Genomic DNA, 20,610 nt, shown 5'->3' with positions numbered 1-20,610 from the left:
CATAATGTAAGTAATAGCATGAGTTAAAACTCATTGCGATATGTTTAATGTTGTAATTTTAATCGAAGCTTTATATGGTTCCTATATGGGTTAGTTTAGACAACGCTGGTTGCACTAGTAGCTTACTAGCTAAGTTAATGTTACACAGATTTAGCATAATTTGGTACTTTTGGTTTACAACCATGTTATCCCTGACAAATTAATGGTTGCAACAATAAATCGATGATATTCTGATTAATGTACAAAGTATTCACTAGCAGAATTAATCGATGTTGTGCTTTGTGTGTTCAGTGACAGCATCTAGTGCATGTCAGGTGCTAGCGTACAGCTAGCTATACATGCTAGAGATGTGTATGTTTTCATATAACTATACAGGTATATTTTTTTCTTGTCTCAAATTATTCCTATTATAAAATTAAAGTGTATAATGTAACTTGAATGGATGTAAGAAAGTGACTGGAAGGCCATACTATGTGTATTTAAGTTTGTGGATTGGACACAAATGATGCAAAGTAAACTAAGTAAAAGCATGCACACTCATTTGATCCTTAGCTGCTTTTGACTAAAGCCCTATTATACATGTTTGTAAGAAAGAAAAGAAAAAGAAAGATATCCTATTGACCTCTGGTAATACAGTAATACCAAGCAGCTTTCTAACGCCTCACTATATGTCTCGTTTCCCCTGCAGAATGGTGACGGACGTGCAGCTGGCCATATTTGCCAACATGCTTGGCGTGTCATTGTTCCTGCTGGTTGTGTTGTACCACTATGTTGCAGTCAATAACCCCAAGAAGCTGGAGTAGAGTCCCTCCAGAATGATTGGAGAGGTAATGTTGACCTAAGATGATTCAGCACTTTGATATATCTGTTTTTTGCATTCAGAGGTCTGTTCTTTCCAAACTTTTACTTCTGGGATCCCGTTTAACATCTTGATTTCTCCCCACAGGCGAGATGGGAGTCAATGCTGCCACCAAGGAAACAACATTCCCTACATTCAGTCCCAGGAGATGAATTGATTTGTATGATTGCACAGTAGTGTTTTTTTGTAATAAAAATATGTGAATGCCATTTGCTTTAATGTTTCGTTCAGTGCTCACGTTATTCTGCATGCACACTAGATACATACTCATTGAGTTTATATATTGCAAAAAAGGGCAGTTTTCTCAAGTTCATTTATTAATACTTCAAGTTCCGACACAGTATTATATCAGTCACAGTTTAGGTAATTTGGTAAAAATCAGTTCACATGTGAATGGGTTAAGATATGCTCAAAACATTTAAAAAGACAAATCCTGGCACTATTTCTCTTACATAAAATATGTATATGATAATAAAGAACAGGTTCCTATTTATGTGCTGTGGAGCAAAATGTCCTAAAAGGAATGTGACAAGGAGAGTAACTTTGATAAACTTATTGTGTAACACAATATCAACCAACCTTTTGGACCCTAATGTTTTTTAATGTATTACATTTACGCCACATGTGTAAAATAAATGTCCAGTGTGACGGTAGTCTGGAGTAGATACAGCCACTTCAAGGCTTTATGGGATTTGGGGTCCTCTCTCAAAAGGGCCCTTTTCACAAGGACCATCAACACTTAGAAACCCCCTGCTTAATTTACTTAAAATGTAGATTCAAAGACTTTGATATTTTTCTGTAACATTACTCAGATTGCTACTTTTCAGGCACCTTGTTTTTCTCCTAATATCTCACTAGTAGCTGCACCCTCCAAGTATTTATCCTAACATCACCACACACAGGTGATATGGAATAATAGGATATGTGCAGATTATCATTTTTCCTATTTGCACTTACTTAGCTTAACCTTATCACATTTATTTGCTGTGGATCAGTTTCAACATATCCTATTTAAACAATCTGTAAAAAATTCCATTAAGGATGGATATCTTTTTATATGCAAATCACAAATAACTTCTGTAATAATCACATTAAAATACACACTTCACTCATATTTGTTTCTAAAGTCGCAATGGAAATAAAGAGTTATAAAGGTGCTGCTGTGCTCGTCAGTGGCTGACGGCAAAAATACTTACCAGTGCATTACAGTGTTGGTCAGAGTGCATTTAACTTATTTTGGGGGGGAGGGGACATCAGAAGGACAAGACTATAATTACAAAACAGATATGTGAGGTGCTATTTAAGAGTTAAAAGTCTATGGATTCTTTGATAAGGAAGGTTTGTAACTCCCCCCTACTTCTGCAACTGTTGTGGTTTCATTGAGCAAGGCACTACACCTCCAGCTGCTCCAGTAAAGCTGCCTATTGCCAGCTCAACAGTCTGATCATGTTTAACATCTGAATAAATAATGTTACATATGTTTCATTGCACATTAAGATGCCTCAAATAATCGTCCCGTGATGACAGTGCCCCCTCCTGATTCCTAGTTCTAAATGGGTTTTGGTCACATTACAGTAATTGAGGCTCAGCAAATAGAGACATACACAAGCGTCTCCTCTTCTGTGCAGTACTCAGGCTTCTCCACACAGGGTCACTGTCTCACACATGTTCACAGTCTCTGGCAGGGGCAGCACTGGAGCTTCCTCAACCTTTGAAGACAACATCACACAGTTTGAGTCATTTGATTCATTCATGTTCAACCTCCCTCTTACATTAATTTGATGTGACAGTTGAAACTGTGTTCACCTCTTGCTCCGTTTCATCCGTCTCATGTGCGGTTTCTATGATAGTGTTTCCTTTGTAGCTGAGACTCATCTCTGGGCTTTTCGTCATTAGTGCTTTAGAGGCCAACTGCATGCCACCATCTTTTCCGGATACACCTGTAGAGGGAAATAAAAGTGATATGAAGTCAATGTATAGTGTGTGGGTGGTTTACATACAATAAGAGAGAAGTTATAAAGCTGTACCAAGCAGCAATTCATGTATCTTCTGTAACGCTGTGAGACTTGTTAATAAAGGAGCCATATTGAGTGGTTTAAGTATGTGGTATGTGTTGGGGAAATACTTTCCAAAGCCCCATAACTTTGACCCAGTTTATCAGTTTATACTGACCTCACTGATCAGTGTTTTGTCTCCCTGTTCCTGCCTGTTGGCGTCAGCTGATAGAGGTGTTATGCTTCTATCTTGTAATGCACAATGTTGATTAGTCTCTCAGAACTAGCTAAATAAATGGGACTGGGGTAGAGTTCTTCAGAATTGATTGTGGCATCTCAACCGTGTGGTCAGATTGTGGCCCGTGACATGTCTTGTGAATTCTCCGGCCGAAGCTCAAAATAAATGTTTGCCATCAAAGCTCAAGCTCTCCTCGTCTCTCTCTGAGTCCTGTTTCCAATTGCTACAGAAGTTTCCTCCACAGTATGTATGTACATTTAATCACTGTGTGACTCTGGTGAATAAAAAAAAAAACCTTTAAAAGAATAAAGTTACACATTAAAGATGCCCTCTTGAGTTTTTTTGGATTTGCCTTTCCTGTAGTATGTTATATTTTTGCGCTTGTAAATGGGCAGCGAAGGCTTAAATCCCAAAGTTCCCACAGTCCCCCTCTGCCTGAAGTTCCTCCATTGGATTCCTTGGTTTTCTTCCGGAACGTAATAACATCACTATGTAACAGTCGCGCTTCTATTGGCAAGCGCTCCAACACATTGTAAGAGATAGGCTTATGCTGCGTTCACACCGGACGCGATGCGATGTTTGGGGGCGGCGCGATTACATGTAAAGTCAATGCAGAGACGCGGACGGACGCAGACAGACGCAGACAGACGCGGACAGACGCGAATTCGCTCCGGCGGCGCGCATGAAGCGGTTGATGCGAATGCGCGGCGCGATTGAGGCGATTGAAGGAGGCCGCGACAACCGCTCGAGTTCAATTTTTTCAACTCGACCGTCAAATTCGTGTGACGCGATCAGGCGGTAGCCAATCAGCGGGGAGGATCTCAGCCTGCCGTCAGTGATGTTGAACCACAAAACCAAAACATCAGCCGTTAGCTGTTAGCACTCTGAGCTCACAGCTCCTCATATCTGTTCAGAAACTGGATACAAGTTAAACAAGTACAAACCACAGACTGTCTGTGTCATGGCGAATACAGTCGCTGCTTTATTTATGTCTGTATGCCGTTGTTGTGAGTGTGGAGTGAGCATATACAACGTTAGTTTAGCCTGATCGATCCGATCTCCATTCAATAAACACGCATTTTAAAAGGTTTTTCGCCTGCCGTCTTGTCTGCAGACTTGTCAAAGCATTAATTCATGGTTTTTACTAACCGACAGTATGTTGTTACTTTGGCATCATTTTGAAACGTGTATTACAATTAAATCACGGTAAAATATGTTCATCTTGTTGTAGTTGTAGCTCCCAAGCCAGCGCGTCTTGTTTGAATGATGCGAGTAAACACAGCTGACAGCCGCGGTGAAACTCGAGCGTTTAGAGCGAAGCGAATATTCGCATCGCGTCCGGTTTGAACGCAGCATTAGGAGCCGGACCTTTATGACACATCTCCAAGTGGTTGACAAATCACAACAGAGTCGACCAGCTAACCAATCAGAGCAGACTGGGCTCTGGTTACAGGCAGAGGGTGAAAAGAGGTGCTGCAGCACAGGCAGTTTGAGAAAAATACCTTTTAAAGTAAACATGTCACAATAGAGACACAAAACACAAATATGAACCTGAAAATTAGCATATGTGCTCTTCAACACAAACAAGCCAATTGAGCAAGAAGTGTCTCACCAATATCTAAAATGACTGATATTGGCAATGTAGTCTGGTGGCTTTGAAAAGAGAATACATAGGGGCTATGTTTCACGGTGAATGTTTCATTCCTGCTTCTCCGTCCACAGCATCATATTGCTTAGCTACTGTGTGGGAACTCAATTTTTCCAAACTGGGGATCTGCCGGCTGCCATCTACTGTTCACTGTCTATGGATACGTTGTGAATACAACCCCCCTTCAAACATCTAAACTACCCCTAATAGCAAAGCAACGTGTTTGTGTATACATGCCTGACAGCGACAGGTGTCGATGGAGGCCAGGTCTAAGCAGTTTCCAGACCTTCATGGTGGCTGTGTCCATATCTCCTGATGAGACGGGGTTAGTACTGGTAGGGGATTTCGCAGGTGGGGTTTCAGTTGACCCCACCCTCCTGATGGGGATACGGCTCATGGTAGGTTGCAGCTCACACCTGGGGATAAAGAGAGGTTGATATTGTTTTCAGTCATAGCAGGGATACATGTTTAATGGAGAGAATGCAGAAGTAATTGCTTAATCATAATTTCCTTCAATATTTTGCACTGTTTTTAATGCTATGTGTTTATGGACTACTGCAGGAGTGCGGCCTAAAACTCGGAAATTAGTCAACTTTTATGCACCTCCTGTTCCCTTGTCTTTTAGTCAATAGTTTTAATGTATTTTTATTGTTAGATACCTGGAATACATTTTGTGGTTAAATTCAGCTTTGGAGAATTCCCATTGGGTTTTACAACATAAATGATGACGGTAAAAATCATACTCCTGTTATTTTTATCTTCCGAGTGGTGCTGATGTGAAATTCTTGCAAACCATGGTTACGTTTTAAAGCATAACATAAACTTTTTACCTGTTGTGTTTGAATTTGCATATCATAATTCATAAAAGTGGTGCTTATTTATAGGGATGTAACGATATACCGAATATCGCGGTATCGCGGTAAATAAACTTCCCAATACCGTCGTGAGACTGACAAAATCTACCGCGATTTTCAAAAAAAATTAATTTAAAAAATAAATATTTTTTTTGTAAACACTTTTTTTTTTTAAACCTTTATTTAACCAGGTGGTCCCATTGAGATCATCGATCTCTTTTTCAAGAGATACCTGTCTAACATGGCAGCAAGTAGGTTACAACATGAAAATAAAACAACAGATAACACAAAAGGACATCGTATTTACAGGGCTACATTTAAACACCTAGAGACATTGACAAGTATCAACCATATATTTATATCTCGCCCTGTCAATAAGCCTGGCGTTAGACTTTTTCGCTGTCCGTCATTTCGACAGACATGATCATAAAATATCCGTCATAATCCCTTATTACCCGTCGGGTCTGAAAAGTTCACGATAGAGCATGCTCGTGAACTGTCAATGGGGGGGGGGCGGTGTTATGCCGTGTGTGAATGCACTTCGCGGGACGCGCACAGCGTAAAGCAAGACCTCCCAGACATGTATTGATCTGTACGGCAAAGTACGGTTTGGAAACTATATCATTTCCTTTTGGAGGGCATGCATAACACGGCATAACACCAGCCTCGCTGCGGGGAAACGTTGGTGCTGTTCCGAGTTTGTTCTAATCTGTCAAAATGACAGACTGCTTTCAGATTTTTCCGTCATTGTTAAATAAAATATTCGGTTAACGCGACCACTGCTGTCCCAGCAACATCAGTACCAAGCGAGAGAGTTTTTTCCAGAGCAGGGGATATTGTAAATGCCCAAACATCCCAGCTTATAAATACCTGGAAATGTGGACATTCTCATATTCCTAAAAACCTGTCTGATGATGCTGAGTGAGTGACTAGTGAGTTTGAGTTGAGTTACTTGAAAAACTAAAGTGAAACTTGATTTATTTTATTGCAGGGTCTGATTATTAAATGTCCTTGTTTATTTGTGAGATGCAGTGGCATAAAGAAAATGCTTACTTTGTTTGGTAGTACTAGTAGGTACAAAAACACTGGTTTTCTTGTTCCAGTCTGTTACTGTCACTTTGTTTTTGACACTTTAAAATACTGCCATCCTACAAAAATGCTGTAAAAATCAGATTTATTATGTAATAAAAAAACATTTTCCGAGTAAAAAAATGTTTTATTGAAAAAAAAAAATTCAGATTTTTTTTCTTCTTCCCTTTATTATTCAATATCGTGATAAATACCGTACCGTGGACTTGTTATCGCGATATTATCGTACCGTGAGTTTTTGGTATCGTTACATCCCTACTTATTTATGATGGTTTATTTCCTATAACTAAAACTTCTAAGCATCTTTTGGTCTAAAATGAAATGGAAAAACCCAATTGGCCTTTTTTCATCATTCCTGCAGCTTTCTATACCAACCCTGGTTTGACTGCTTTTTTGGTTAATAATGTTTCCTGTGCGATTACAAATCTCTAAGATACATAGACAAGATAGGACTCACTTGCTACATTTGATGGAGGAAAGGATGTGATCAGGCCCCAGGTCTTTAGCAGTCTGTGACAGATGGAGACATTACAGTGAGGTTCACTGGTTATACAAGACATGAGGAGAATTTGAATGAGCTAGAAAGGTCAGCTAACCTCTGTGCGCGCCTCTGGGGTGTGATGGGTGATTGTGAGACCCCGGCATCCTTTCCCAAAACGCCCAAGACGTATGGGGAAAGGTGTTCCTGACCAACCTGCCAAACTGGGTCCTCCACTCTGAAAGTCTGGGCAGCTGAGGCCTGTTAACCACATGAAGGACATACGAATAAACAAAAAAATGATAAGGGAAAGGAAAAGCAGTGGTTGGCAGATGAGTAACACAAAGATGGACGCCAGTGTCATGCTAAAAAAATGTTTTACAACAACATGTATCTATTACAGTTCATTCTCTTTATATTACTTACAGGACATAAAAAGCATGACTAAAAGAGCTTCAAATCTAAAAGAGGTTTGACTTCTTAGCAATTTTGAGCATTTCTGGACAACAGACACAAACAGAGTGGACAGACATTAGAGGACACACACAGGAGTTGCTTCACAAAGGGATAGTTTTTATTCCAGAGGTTAAACAGAGAGGCGGTAAAAGACAGCAGCACATTCAAGAAGGTGGTAATCTGTTACACAGACAAATACTTAGTACCAGCCTTAGTCTGGTATAAAAGGTTAGCACCACATTGATGGAAACGGCACACTTCTCATGAGGAGTATAAAGCAGAAAGACCTTGTGAGAATGCATTCAGTGTTTCCACCTAAAGCTTTGTGTTATTCCTAAACATATTAGCTTTAGGAGGGAAGCAACTGGGGAACAGGACTTCACAGTTCACAGTGAGAAAGCAGAATAAAGCTACAATACATTCTTCAGGTCACTGATCCTAAATGTGTTGAATTGAATGGGTAGAGGCTACATTGAAATCGTCCTCTTAGTTATATTAAAAGGAGCCATCCGTACTCCAAAAGAGCATTACATTTGCAGAACGTGTTGGATCAGTCCAAGATTTCTCTTCCAGGCTTATATTACCTTTCTTTTTTAAACATTTACCTTTATGTCAGAGAGAAAATGCAGCAAGAGAATTACTGGTATCATTTTAACATTCTGCTCTATTGGGAAAAGGTCATCAAAAGTCCTAAATACGTCCCTTGATCTTAAAAGGGACAGTTCAACCTAAAATCCAAAATAAACATTTGTTCTCTTAAAGGTGGGGTACGTAATTTTGGAGAAACCAGCTTGAGTGCGCAAGAATTTGAAAATACACAACCGGAAAAAATCTGCCTCTTCCTTCAGACTTCCTTACAGAGCCCCTCCTCCAACACACAAACGCGCACATCCCCAATGAGGGCACGAGATAAGTTTGTGCACAGATGGAAGGCTGACAGGCAGGTAGGCCATCCAGTTATTTTAGCCGGGCCGGCTAAAATGATTGGTCGTGCTTTTTACAGTACTACGGCTTCCACAGATGACATTTTTTAATGTATTTATTGTCAAAGCACTTAAGATATTCATGGCTATCGGGATGTTAAGAGCATTCCATGGAATATAACAAAAAGTGTTTCTGAAATAAATTACATACCCCACCTTTAACTAAAGTGCTATTTATTAATGTAAATTGTTATTGAGTGAGTTGTCGAGATATCAGTCGTAGAAATGCCAGCCTCTTTGAAATAACAATGACGCGATAGAAAAACATTTATTTCTAGGAATTATGACCCATCTTTACTCTGGATATCTCCAAAAATCATTAACTCACAGCAAAAAAAGCACTACAGGTAAACTGAACGGTTCCTTTAATGTCCGAATAATACTGCAGTTACAGAATATATATTCTGCCTGTATCCTTTCAAAATTATATAAAAAGATAATAGGTAAATAATCCCTTTTTTCACTTTACGTTTCCCCAAAACTCAGACAAAGCGGACAAATCAAAATATAATCCAAGAGTTTTGGTCAATAAAAAGAAATATGAGCAGATCCTCTAAAACCTCCTACCTACAACAGACACCAGAACAAGGCAACCCATGTCACACAGCACTGAAGCGGACCTATAGCGAGTCAGTACCAGATCATCTGAATTTGTATCTGTTGGATCAAATCGATATATGATCTGTTTAACCAGCTGCTCATTAAACCGCTCAAAAGGGTCCTTGCGTAAACACAGACCACTGAGGAAAGCACACAAAGCTGAATTACAGACAAAATACTATAATTCTACAAATAATCTATAAGGCTAACATGTAGACCAAGACAACAAGACATGTTCTAACCTCTGCTAACCACAAAATAAATAAACTTTGACCATCGACAGCCTACTAAATACCTGCCAGGTTCAACATACTTTAGGTAACACACAAATGTGCTTGAATAAATAACGAGCAATGTTTTCTTCACCACTCTGATGAAACAGGTAATAAAAGTTCATTGTATTAGAAAATTCTAAACACAGCGTCATCCAAAAGCTTGAAACACATTTTTTTTTAAATGATATTGCTTGCTGTCAAACAGCTCCATAAAGCAATCTTTTTATATATAAAGATTATCAGCGATGGTCAACATTAGGCTTCTGGCAGTAGGCTACGCCGTGAACATCATAATGTGAGATCTAATATTGGACTGACAGAGGAATGACACAGGCTTCAGCACTACCAAGGAAATGAATAACAAACGAAAAACAAAACCACAATCTTTTCAAGATAAATGTGGTTTTCAGTCACTAAACTTACATTTTCCCTTACTTTTTCCTTACATTTTGTCAAAACATTCGTCAGTCCTTTCTGAACTGACTCCAGATGTGTGTGCTCAGCTTGCTTTACAATAACATTACTGTTGGGAAAATACACAATTGAATCTTCCAATTTCAGAGTAGCACATGATAAGAACTGTAACTGTGTAAGTAACCTAGAAGAGCATCAGGACACACTGTTTTTGGCATATGATAAGCTATGGGACAACGATTAAAATGATGATGCAGCCTCTGTGGAGATAGACATATGACAAGCATGATCATTTCTGACGTGGGCCTTAGCTAATCTAAACTAAACATTGTATACTGATTTGAACCGGTATTCCTCCATCTTGTATACTGTGTATAGAAGCATGTGGAGGACATTGTTCAAGCCGGTGACGAGTGATATTTTTCTAACATAATTATTATGTTAGAAAATATCACTCATCACCGGCTTGTGTTTCAATATCAGGATACATGTATTTATTATCCTTGCAAGAATGGAAGTAGTCATCACATACAGAGCATATGGGACAACTAGTTCCTGAACAGTGTCCTTTAGATTAGCTAAGGCCCACGTCAGAAATGTTCATGCTTGAGGCTAAATCATCATGTTAATCGTTGTCACATAGCTTATCATATTGTGTCCTGACGCTCTTCTAGGTTATCATACATCCTGTTACGTACACAGTTGTTATCATGCGCTACTCTGATATTGGAAGAGTACATTGAGTATTTCCCCAACAATTACAGAGCAAAATACACTGAGTTGGGAAGTAGCTTTCAGCAAATGTACAAACACAGAAGCCACACTTTGTTCCGGCTCAATCTAAAAGTTCTCAAAAAAATAAATACAACAATAAATAATCAAAAAAAGTAAGTGCAATATGGCAAAAGTATCTCATTCTAATTTGAGCTCTTTTTAAACAGCTCCCATTAAAACAGAAACCGTGTAAAAACAAGACAGTGTTATGAAAAGCCCTGGCTATTCCCCAAATGTCAGCACAGTAACATGGTATTTTTTGCAACTTATTACAGACTGAAAAAAATACTTAATCCAAGTAATATTATCATTTAGTATAATTTTTTTTTAATATTAATGTGTGCCGCAAATATCTATATGTTCTGTGAGTCCTGGGAGAAAAGGGAGATTATTTAGCCAAGATGCCCTTGCTTGATTTATGGTTTGAAATAAAATTCAAACTTTTCAGTCACAGTTGAGATTCTAGAAACGCTTCCACTCTCAAGTGTTATATTCATCCTAAAATGCTAATACTGTAGAAACATGTCTTTAAACTATGGAAACCCAAAGAGGTAAGTGAGAAACAAAAGCCCTATAATCCATTTTCAAGGTCTGATATAAATGTTTTCTTTCCTGTGATTTAAGGCGTTTCCACAAATTAAACTCAAGTAACTCAGAAAGACTATACTGGCAAAAAGCCAAAACCTTTTGGAATGAAGTTAGATTACTGAGGCAAAACCTTTCTTTTCACCTGTTTTGCGCTCATTAATACAGGAAAAAAAGAAATTGATTGATACAGTCTGTATGATTGTGAGTGTAATAGAGACTAATTCATGTTTTAAGTGTTTATTAATTATTGTGTGTGTACATGCCTGGGGACAGCAGATGGAAATGAGAGAAAATGGCATAAATCGTCTCTTCTCTTTGAGAAATGTATTTATATGCATGGTCCTAGTTTAATAAAAACATAATAACTTAAAACATGGCAGAATAAAATGTTTCTAATGTTTCTCACTTACCTCTCAGAACCTTCATATTTAACAGATATGTGCAGAATGAAAAACAACGATACATGTATTTAAGGAAATGTTTTGAATTGTTAGCACCAGTTTCACACACACACCGGAGACCAAGCAGTGATTTGCACTTGTTTTGACCGAGAGTACTTGGAGTATCAGGCAGATGCCGTTTCTGTAAATACAGTCTCTTAATATAGCTTCTAACACCTTGTCTGGTACTCCAAGCAGTTCTAAGAGCTCACACTCACTCAGCAAAACACACCTACGCCCAAGCTCTCACAGGTCAGGTCAGATTGAGTCCTGTGTGGACCCAGCTGGAGAGGTAGGGGGTGCCGGCAGGCTCTGAAGGAGCAGGGGGCTCAGTTTGGAGAGCAGCCCGGGGCGGGGCAGAGCCTGCAGGGAGGGGAGCAAGGTCGAGAGGCTGGGGGACTGGAGGGAGTACAGACCTGTCATAGTGACGGAGGCCACGATGGGACAGGAGCCCACCGCACACACCGAGGAAGACGAGGAAGAGGAGGAGGAAGGGGGTGAGGCGGGGGGGTGGGAGGGTGCGTGGCTATTGCTGGGAGACCGTAGGATGGAGCGGTGGTGGGGGGGGCGTCTCTTCTCCTGAGGCTTAGGGTCTACGGAGAGGGAGACACACACACATGCTCAGAGACATGCAGGGATTGGGTACACACACATAAGGTCTCCTTCACATTAGCGACTTAGCGAGATGGAAGAATTATGTACGATGGAATCAAATGCAAACATTTTAAAATATGTCAGCTTCATGGAAATGTTCTTTTTGTATAAATAACCAATTTGATCTGGGTGTTTTTTGGAACAGGGCTCATGGGGTTTCATCTGGGTATACAAATAATGTAAAGGCAAAAAATGAATGCACAGGTGGTAAGGTCATATGGAGGTCATGCAGGGGTCATGCAGGGGTCATACTGATGTTTCAGGCCATAGGAACACGAGGACAGTGCTCAATGTGTCTAAAATCCAGCCAACTCCCAACATTTCTGGTGATACATTTTCTAAGTCTGATCTAATTGTTTCTCTCTTTGTTCATACATTTAAAAAAGTATTAAAAAAAAGTGTTTGTTGTTGCTGCGGTCATCGTGGCCACAAGAGGCTCAGGTGCACCACTTCCCTATTTTCTAAACAGGACTAAATAATGATTGGTTCTTTCCAGGTAAGTTTGTCATTTTACTTTAAAAACAGTGTGACACATGGTGTGTTTTGACAAGTTAAAACACATCACACAGTATGTTACTTGAAAAGATTATCCTGGCAAAACTTTATTTCTCCTTTTGCATAGATGAAAAAAATAATAATGATAGAGTTTGTCTTGGCAACATGTGCTGTTAAGTCATGAACTTAGGAGAGGAAAACACTCAGATCAGATTGAGAAATAAATCACCGGAATGTCTTTTTCTTACGTAGATCTCAGGGCTTCCGTACATAATATAAACAACCATCACAATAAACCTGAAGTAACAGTTACACAGACACTAAAAACATCAAACACCCATTTCGACCACTCCAACAGCAGAAACCGAGGATGGTAGCAAGAAATGAGAGAAACTAGATGACAGAATAAGTGATGTTTAGAAAGAAAATAAGAAGAAGGAAGGTACACCCAGAGAGGGGTGATAGAAAGTGCCAGCCAGCAACAGAAGCGATGGTTAAGAGGTCGACTCACCCCTGACCGGTCCGAGTGCTTTGTTGCCTCCGCGTCCGCTGGTATGCGTGCTGTTGTGCTGCGTGTGGGTGCGGGGCGGGGGGCAGCCGAACGTAAAGCTGGGGGAGTTGTGCATCTTTGGGGAGGGCGTCTGGCTGCTGCTGCTGTGACTGTTACAGCGAATGCGACTGAGGGCGTTCTCCGACGCTGAGCCAGACAGACAGCTGCTTGGAAGAGACAAACAGGAAGACCTTAATGTAACATACAAATAAGCTAGGGAACTGAAGTGTAGCCTTTTTTGGGGATGTATAGAGTTATTAAACGGCTTAGCTGAAAAGTTGATTCTGATTGGTCAATTTGGACATTCAACGGTCCTTTTCGATAGCAGATCGCTGCTAAGGACGTTCTGATAAAGGGACCATGTGCAGTCATATCAATTTAGATCAAGTCATATTAAGTTTTCCTCCATCAGGAAACATCATAGAACACTTTCTGAATGAGAGCGCAAAACTTTGGATTTATGATAGCTAAAATGTCCCGAGTAAAGAAAAGAAAAAGAGAAAGAGAACAAGAAAACAAGACAAGAGAAGGAAAGAGCTAAAGAGAGCTGGAGGAAAGAAAAATCTGAAGAAGTAAAGGACGACAGACAGGAAGTAAACACTTAAGGGAACAAGGTATAACGGTCTCTTTATGGACTGGGAGTGTAAACATTTTCGCTATAATAACCAGCTCACTGCAAATCATCGTTTACATGTAAACTCACTTGTTGAAGCTCTTTGGCGGGGAGGCCTTGCTGCCGTTGTGGTGAATTCTTGGCACAGGATGAGCGTGGATGTGTGTGTTCAGGCCTTTGCTGTTGCGGACGTGCTTCAGGATCCAAGCTCGAAGGTTCGTCAGGCAGCTGTGCTCCGACAGCACCAGGCGAGGCCAGGGGTTACACTCCACCATGTCCAGGGCTGAGATAGCCACGGCACGCCCCACCTGATTCAAAACATCAATCAGGAGGATGGGTCATGTTTCATTTAAGTACCCTTGCAATCACATTCCTTACTGAATGAGAAGTCAAACCTGGACAGAAATCACTCGTTTACTTACCTGCTCAAATATTTCTGGAGTGTATTTCGGAGGGAATGATGGAGGTGGAGGTGGGGTTGCCCGTCCGTTGTCATGGCAAGCAGGTGGGATGGTGTTCATGGATTTTCCAGTGTTGTAGTTGCACTCCAAAGTGTAGCTGGTTGGGATCCAATAACAGAAACATTTATAAAACATATACATTAACAGCAAGCAAATGTTTTTAAACTTTATGAGTTAACATCAGACCATTCATATTTATTGTAATGACAGAGAAAGGACTGACGGCAGTTGAAATTTTGTTCAAATAGGGTTAATTGAGTGTTGTCAAACTACATTTTATTGTAATGACAGAGAAAGGACTGATGCCAGACTGATGGTAATTAACTGGGCGATAAATTGTCTTTATAAATGAATTTGAATTACTGGTTTATGGGTTGTTTATTTATGAAATTGGGGTAGTAACAGTATGGACATTTTTTTTATTTAAAAGGACAAGCAAGTACTGGGGTTTAGTAATGTTTTGTCAAAAGTACGTTTTCATTTGATTAATCCCGATAGGATTGCTTTTGTAAAAAACACACTTATTTGTATTTTTCCCTTTTTGGGTCAACTTAGATTTCTTTAGGAGAAAAAAGGTTTACATTTAGTTGAAATAGGGTTAGTTGAGTGTTGTCAAATTACATTTTATTTGTAGGCAATACCGCCCAGTCCTACTGGTTATATATTTTACATTTTGACGTAGTTAAATATGAGTAAAAACACCATGAAATATTAAAAGGTGGGTAATCACATTTCTTTAATTCCAGAAAGGTGTATTTTTTTCTATCCAAAACAAAACAATTCATAATGGATTATTGAAAGTTGCTATGTCACATATTGGAGCGACTACCATCAACTCTTAATGCTTTGTGAATCCAGTTTGACCTGTGAAGCAGCCCTATGGCCTTGTGAATGGCCACCCTCCCGCTGCCTTCTTTGGACTGGCCGTCTCTCTTGTCTCGTGCATACATGTTTTTTTCTGAAAAGTTACAGCCCTGGAAATCGAAGTTGGCCGAGTTGATGGCTATCAGCCTTGGATACAGCATGTTCTCTACCTGCAGAGGGAGTGAACAAGAGCTTAGATTTGCATAAATAAACGTATTAGCACCCTATCTGCTGTAGCTGCTGGAGAAGAATATTTCAAGAAAAGACAAAAAACAAGAATCAAAGCGTTTACCTGCTGGCTCTCGTCAGAGAGGTTATTTCCGTACATGAAGCACCCCCGTTTAGAGGCGTGGCCGTGTAGGTCCACATAATACGCCACACCCGCCTCCTGGGCTGGAATTGACTCATGTTCCTCCACCTGTGGTACTGTTTCCTCAACAGTAACAGGAACTACAGTCTCCGGAGAGCTTGATGACGTGTTTAGGTCCCCTTTCTCCATCTCGTTGGTAACCCAGCCGTTTTCCTCCATCACCATGGGAACTTCTGACGATGCAGGATTTGCGTCTTTCTCCGCATTTCGTTGGTTTAAGCTAACTTCAAGGGCTGTGAAGGGAGGAGACTGGTGCTGATTGGCGGGTGGATTGCTAAGGGGCGGGGACTGCATGTTTGAGAGGCTGTTAAAGTGAGTGCTGGACTGTGTGTTGTGCAGGCGGTTGTGTGTGTGGTGGTAGAGCAAAAGTGTTTTGGCTGCATAGATGGAAGGGTGCAGCTCAGGGCTGGGGTTCAGGTACTGTCTGTTCAAGTTCACACCCCTGGAATCAGTCCTGCAAAAAAGAGAGTTACCATGACCAAAAAATTAAAAATAACATCGCTAAAATATTTTTTGGGTGGTGGGACAGCAGAAGTCCTGCCATGCATTTCTCCAATGAAGTAGGTCTTAGAAATCAATGGCACTTTGTGCTAAGTTTCTAAAAAAGTTCCCACATTAGCTTAAAGAGGAAGCAGCAGACCCTGACACTGTTAACTGATACCCCTAAAACAGCATTGTCTGAGACATAGTGACGCAGTTTCAACCCATATCTGCTCAACACTTGACATCCGACCTGGCTCCTCTAACCTCTGCCAGACCAGCAGTGTGTGTGTTTACATGCACTTACTGTAAATGACTGGATTACAGCTGGCTTTCTGCAGTAACCTGGGAACTTAAATGTCATATACACCACTAGAAAACTTGTTTCCATAATTGAGAAGGAGCAGAACCTTACTTCTTCAGCTAGATGTCTCCTCCAAGAATCTTATTATGCATGTAGCAGGGTTTTAATCAGCTTTTTATATGTATGAAAATGTATAGGACACATTTCAGGAAGGGGAAGTATCCCTGTGACTGAAGGATGGTAGGAAAAAGGAGTTTAAACTATACCAATCACTGAGTCAGACAAGTCTTAACTCATTTTAAAACGCATTTTTACTAGTTTAAGATAAAAACATTCAGGTGTCATAGCGGCAACACCAATAAGAGACAAAGGAAACAAAGGATAACACTGGTAAGCGTAAATTAAATAGATAAATAAAAATTAGATACATAAAACATGTATCAAGTATGTAAGATATAGTCTAAATGTGATTAAAACCAATTCAATTAGGTAAAACCGTTAACATATATAGAAGTATTCTTTACTCATGTCCATTAAGTTGCACTTTCTGATCAACTTGATAAATAAATGAAAATAAATGTTGACAATGTGGTTTTTGAGCACAGTGCAGGTGAGAACATGGGCAGTTCTTACCTGTAGTGCCCACGGACGACCCCGTCCGGGTTGAGCATTGGAATGAGCTTGAACACAAACATGTTTCTAAGTGCGTGAGCACGGGGGTCATCCCTTCTTAGGATAAAGTTTAGGAAACCGTTGAACACAAAGGATGATGGAGTCTCCCCGGGGTGCACTCTGCTGCTGAGGAAAAACACCTGCGAAACACACAAGGGTCAGCATCACTGCTTTGACATAACAAAAGAGAAAAGAGATTCTGTGTTTATGTTGAATTGAGTGATACCCTTTTGCTGGAGAAGCGGTGTGGTCGTGGAGTGTTTGTGTCTGGAAACAGTTTAGGCAGGCGGGGTTCTCTCTCCTCTTGCATCCCGTTGCAGTTGGTCACAGTGAGCAGGTCCACCCTATTGCCATCCAGAGAGTGGCACAGCAACTCCCTGTGATAATACACACTGTCCGGGGCACTGACAGAGGGAGGAAGGAGATTGGTGGGGGAGAAAGTCAGGAAATGTACAATTTAGAGGGGCAGGGGAAAAAAACGACATTAAGGTAAGTTTTCAAATAACGACGTTTTTAAACATGGCTGTGTGTCTGCGTGGGAGCTCAGTTGCATTTAAGCATGTGTCCCCCACTTTTCAAAATCCCGTTTGTGTCCCCCCCACTTTTCAAATGTGTTTTTTCTTTTTTTTTTACTCAAGCGCTCATCGTCACGGAGGAGCGTCTGTGTGGTGGCACGAGCGCATTTTGTGTGAGAGAGAGAGAGAGAGAGATAGAGAGAGACAGAGAGAGAGACAGATAAACAGAGAGAGAGAGAGAGAGAGAGAGAGAGAGAGAGAGAGAGAGAGAGAGAGAGAGAGAGAGAGAGAGAGAGAGAGACAGACACACAGAGAGAGAGAGACACACAGAGAGAGAAAGAGGGAGTTACAGGGGTTGTTGTTAGCATCTGGTGCTAGCTTGGAGCTAACGGAGATTAGAAGCTGTTTCAACAATAAGGAGAGGGAGAGTCCTCTCCTGTCGGACTGCGAGAGATAACGTCAGCTCTGGGAGGTAAAGCACTAAGTGATTAGATTGTAAACCTTAGTCTAAGTTATCTGAGTGGGTCTCAAATGGTTTGGTCATCTATGTAAACAAATATTTCCATCTATTTAAAGTTCAAAATAAGAAGAAATAATTCCAATGTCCAGTAAAAAATAAAAAACACAGTTTAAAAGGGGAGTGATTAGTACAATATGCATAAATAAAAAGAAAGAATGCAGACGAGGTAAGATAAAGATAGGAGAGAGGAGTTTATCAATGATTTGTTATTGCTTGTGAACATATTCTAATGGTTTTTGGAGTATTGAAATATATAGGCCTACAGTTCTGTTTCGAGTGTTGAGAGCTGTATCCATAAATCTCTTAATTTGTGCACCAGATTGATGCCTTTAACTTCAATTTAAAGAAACAAATCTTCCTAGGGGTGCATGCCCCCAGACCCCCCTAGAGGATTTGAGGTCATCACAAATAAAACAGGCTCACATGGATTGGATACTAGATAAGTTTCCGCACTCATTATATACACTACACATTTTTCTTGGATTTTTTAACACCATAGTCCATAATATATTTGTAGAAAGGCAGGAAATGGAATTAAATCGAGAACAATGTTTCACTGCGGAGGACCCTTGTTTTGTGTCCCCCCCACTTCTCAAACCAAAGTTACACCCTTGCGTACCATGGTTTAGTTTGCAGGAGAACTCAACTCTGTATACTTTGTAAGAAGATACTACAAAGCTGTGAAATGGAAATACATTGTTTAATCATTTTCAAATCTGCATTCCCCGGAAATGTGTCCTTCTCAAGTCAACGGTTAAGCATACAATAGCGTCTACCTCCCATAGTATGTGTGTTTGAGGGCAGATGATGTGTTTGTTTTACCTGCTCGGACTGAGTTGAGCAGAATTGGTGAAGCTCTTGTCAAACTGCTGCAGCATCTCCTGGCTCTCATTGTAGGAGAACGGGAAGCAGAAAGAGAAGAAGGTGGTTGCCCCGCGAGCCTCCAACAGCCGGTGAGTGAACGAGAGGATGAACTGGTTATCTACAATCTGCAAAACCACAGAAAAGGGGATATTTTATATAAAACATAATAAGAGCATTCAGGCTTGCTGGCACCTGATGCCCACTTCCTCTCCCTGACAGCCAGGATGCGTACATACCTCACATGTGGGTCTGTCTCGGATCCTTTCCCACCGGTTCTTGCCAGGTAAAGTGCGTACAAGAGGAGCCATGCCCTGGCTGTAGAGCTTCCTCTGGTTGTTCATGTTCATCACATTGATCTTCAGTATCTTCCCTGGTGCAGCACCCCGTACACTGAAGTAAAACCACGATCTGAAACAGCAAAAACACATATGTATTTCCAAAAAGAAATTGCTAATAGGTGCAATGTTGTGCAATTATTATATTTAAAATGTCAATCATGGTTTGTGGCTTCAAATGGTTATGAAAACAAGATAATGGAATTGCCCATAGGTTTAAAAATAATGTTCTCATTTTTTATTGTGTCATTTAAAATCTCACGCACCACTTTCCTTTACAGTGGTGAACTTTGGCCCATCACTTAAAGCCAAAACTCTCTCCAATTTAAGATTTGTTAAATGGTGGTGACTAAACCAGATTGCAATATTACACATTTCCTAAATATTCTGAAATTCAATCACAAATTTACCAAACAATTAAGGACAAGACAATGTATTGAATCAGATCACAGTCAACCATTTGAAAGCGATCTTTAAATGTTATGTTAAATGTTTGTTTTATTATCATTTATTTTATTAATGTTGATGTGTATATCTTTTTTTTCTACACTCATTTTTTTGTTTTGTTATTAGACTATATAAAATTCAAGTTTTAGAAAATGTGTTGTTCATACATTTTTCTGACCTCATGTGAATAACATAAAATAATTACATATTATACCTGTTTCCATTCTCATGTTCCGTGCCGGCGCAGTCTGGCTGTGTCCACAAATTGAACTCATAGTCAGGGGTAAGGTTGGATCCTGAGAGGGTGTTCCCACTGGGCGCTATATCGGTAGGAGGGCTAGAGCTGCCCTTCTCCACCTTCTCCACACGTCCCAGGTTCCCTGAGTCAAACTTGGAGCTGAACACAATATTACCAAAGCGAGCCTCCATGGTTCCTGACTCTCTCTTGTCTCCTTTCGTGGTTTTCGTGAAGTGCCAGTCAGTGGTATGACATAAACAACCTGTAGTGAGGTCAGACAAGTACAATTACATTAACTCTGAGAAATAAAATGCAACAGAGCTGGTGGAAAAAACTAAAATAGAAGTGACATGTGGATCCAACCACCCTCAAACAGCGACTCAGTCTCACACGTTGCAGGCTTATATTATACAGACAGGTCATCACTTATTTACAGTTTTGTGACAGCCTGTCAGCATGCTCGTTACTCGATGGTATTACGAAAATGCTGAACTGTTGATCATTAGGGCTGCATTCAACGTTTTTTAAAGTTAATCCA

General features: G+C 40.3%; 2 protein-coding genes across 4 annotated transcripts; one reads left to right on the top strand and one right to left on the bottom strand.

Annotated features, from left to right (window-relative positions):
- Nucleotides 1–2: 2 nt before the first annotated feature.
- Nucleotides 3–1,068, top strand: ost4 (oligosaccharyltransferase complex subunit 4 (non-catalytic)). Its single transcript, XM_079642416.1, has 3 exons — nucleotides 3–6; nucleotides 689–827; nucleotides 947–1,068. The coding sequence occupies exon 2, from the start codon at nucleotides 690–692 to the stop codon at nucleotides 801–803; it is 114 nt and encodes a 37-aa protein (XP_079498542.1). The 5' UTR covers nucleotides 3–6; nucleotide 689; the 3' UTR covers nucleotides 804–827; nucleotides 947–1,068.
- Nucleotides 1,069–1,153: 85 nt separating this feature from the next.
- On the bottom strand, nucleotides 1,154–20,599 carry agbl5 (AGBL carboxypeptidase 5). 3 transcript variants are annotated; one of them, XM_079642412.1, is made up of 16 exons: nucleotides 20,049–20,599; nucleotides 19,289–19,460; nucleotides 19,011–19,177; nucleotides 17,380–17,557; nucleotides 17,115–17,293; nucleotides 15,620–16,151; nucleotides 15,328–15,497; nucleotides 14,425–14,560; nucleotides 14,093–14,310; nucleotides 13,351–13,556; nucleotides 12,107–12,283; nucleotides 7,279–7,421; nucleotides 7,140–7,192; nucleotides 4,977–5,155; nucleotides 2,666–2,799; nucleotides 1,154–2,568 (listed from the first exon to the last, which is right to left on the bottom strand). In XM_079642412.1, exons 1-16 carry the CDS (start codon nucleotides 20,261–20,263, stop codon nucleotides 2,491–2,493), a joined length of 2,937 nt encoding a protein of 978 aa, XP_079498538.1. In that variant the 5' UTR covers nucleotides 20,264–20,599; the 3' UTR covers nucleotides 1,154–2,490. The 3 variants fall into 3 exon arrangements, with proteins under 3 accessions (XP_079498538.1, XP_079498539.1, XP_079498540.1); XM_079642413.1 differs by having other exon boundaries at nucleotides 13,351–13,553; nucleotides 20,049–20,598; XM_079642414.1 differs by lacking the exon at nucleotides 12,107–12,283.
- Nucleotides 20,600–20,610: the final 11 nt, after the last annotated feature.

Source organism: Notothenia rossii, assembly GCF_949606895.1.
Source record: "Notothenia rossii genome assembly, chromosome: 8".
NCBI classification, from domain to species: Eukaryota; Metazoa; Chordata; class Actinopteri; order Perciformes; family Nototheniidae; genus Notothenia; species Notothenia rossii.
Note: the sequence above shows the minus strand (reverse complement) of the source record. Positions and strands in the feature narration are given on the sequence as shown.

What these genes read in the sequence shown, in the direction of transcription:
- agbl5 (XM_079642412.1), bottom strand. Translation starts at nt 20,263, where the DNA reads ATGGAGGCTCGCTTTGGTAATATTGTGTTCAGCTCCAAGTTTGACTCA. An exon ending in ACCGCTTCTCCAGCAAAAGG is followed by an intron (nt 17,294 to 17,379) that starts GTATCACTCAAT and finishes TGTGTTTCGCAG; the next exon opens with GTGTTTTTCCTCAGCAGCAG. An exon ending in CGGATGAAACGGAGCAAGAG is followed by an intron (nt 2,569 to 2,665) that starts GTGAACACAGTT and finishes TTGTCTTCAAAG; the next exon opens with GTTGAGGAAGCTCCAGTGCT.
- ost4 (XM_079642416.1), top strand. Translation starts at nt 690, where the DNA reads ATGGTGACGGACGTGCAGCTGGCCATATTTGCCAACATGCTTGGCGTG.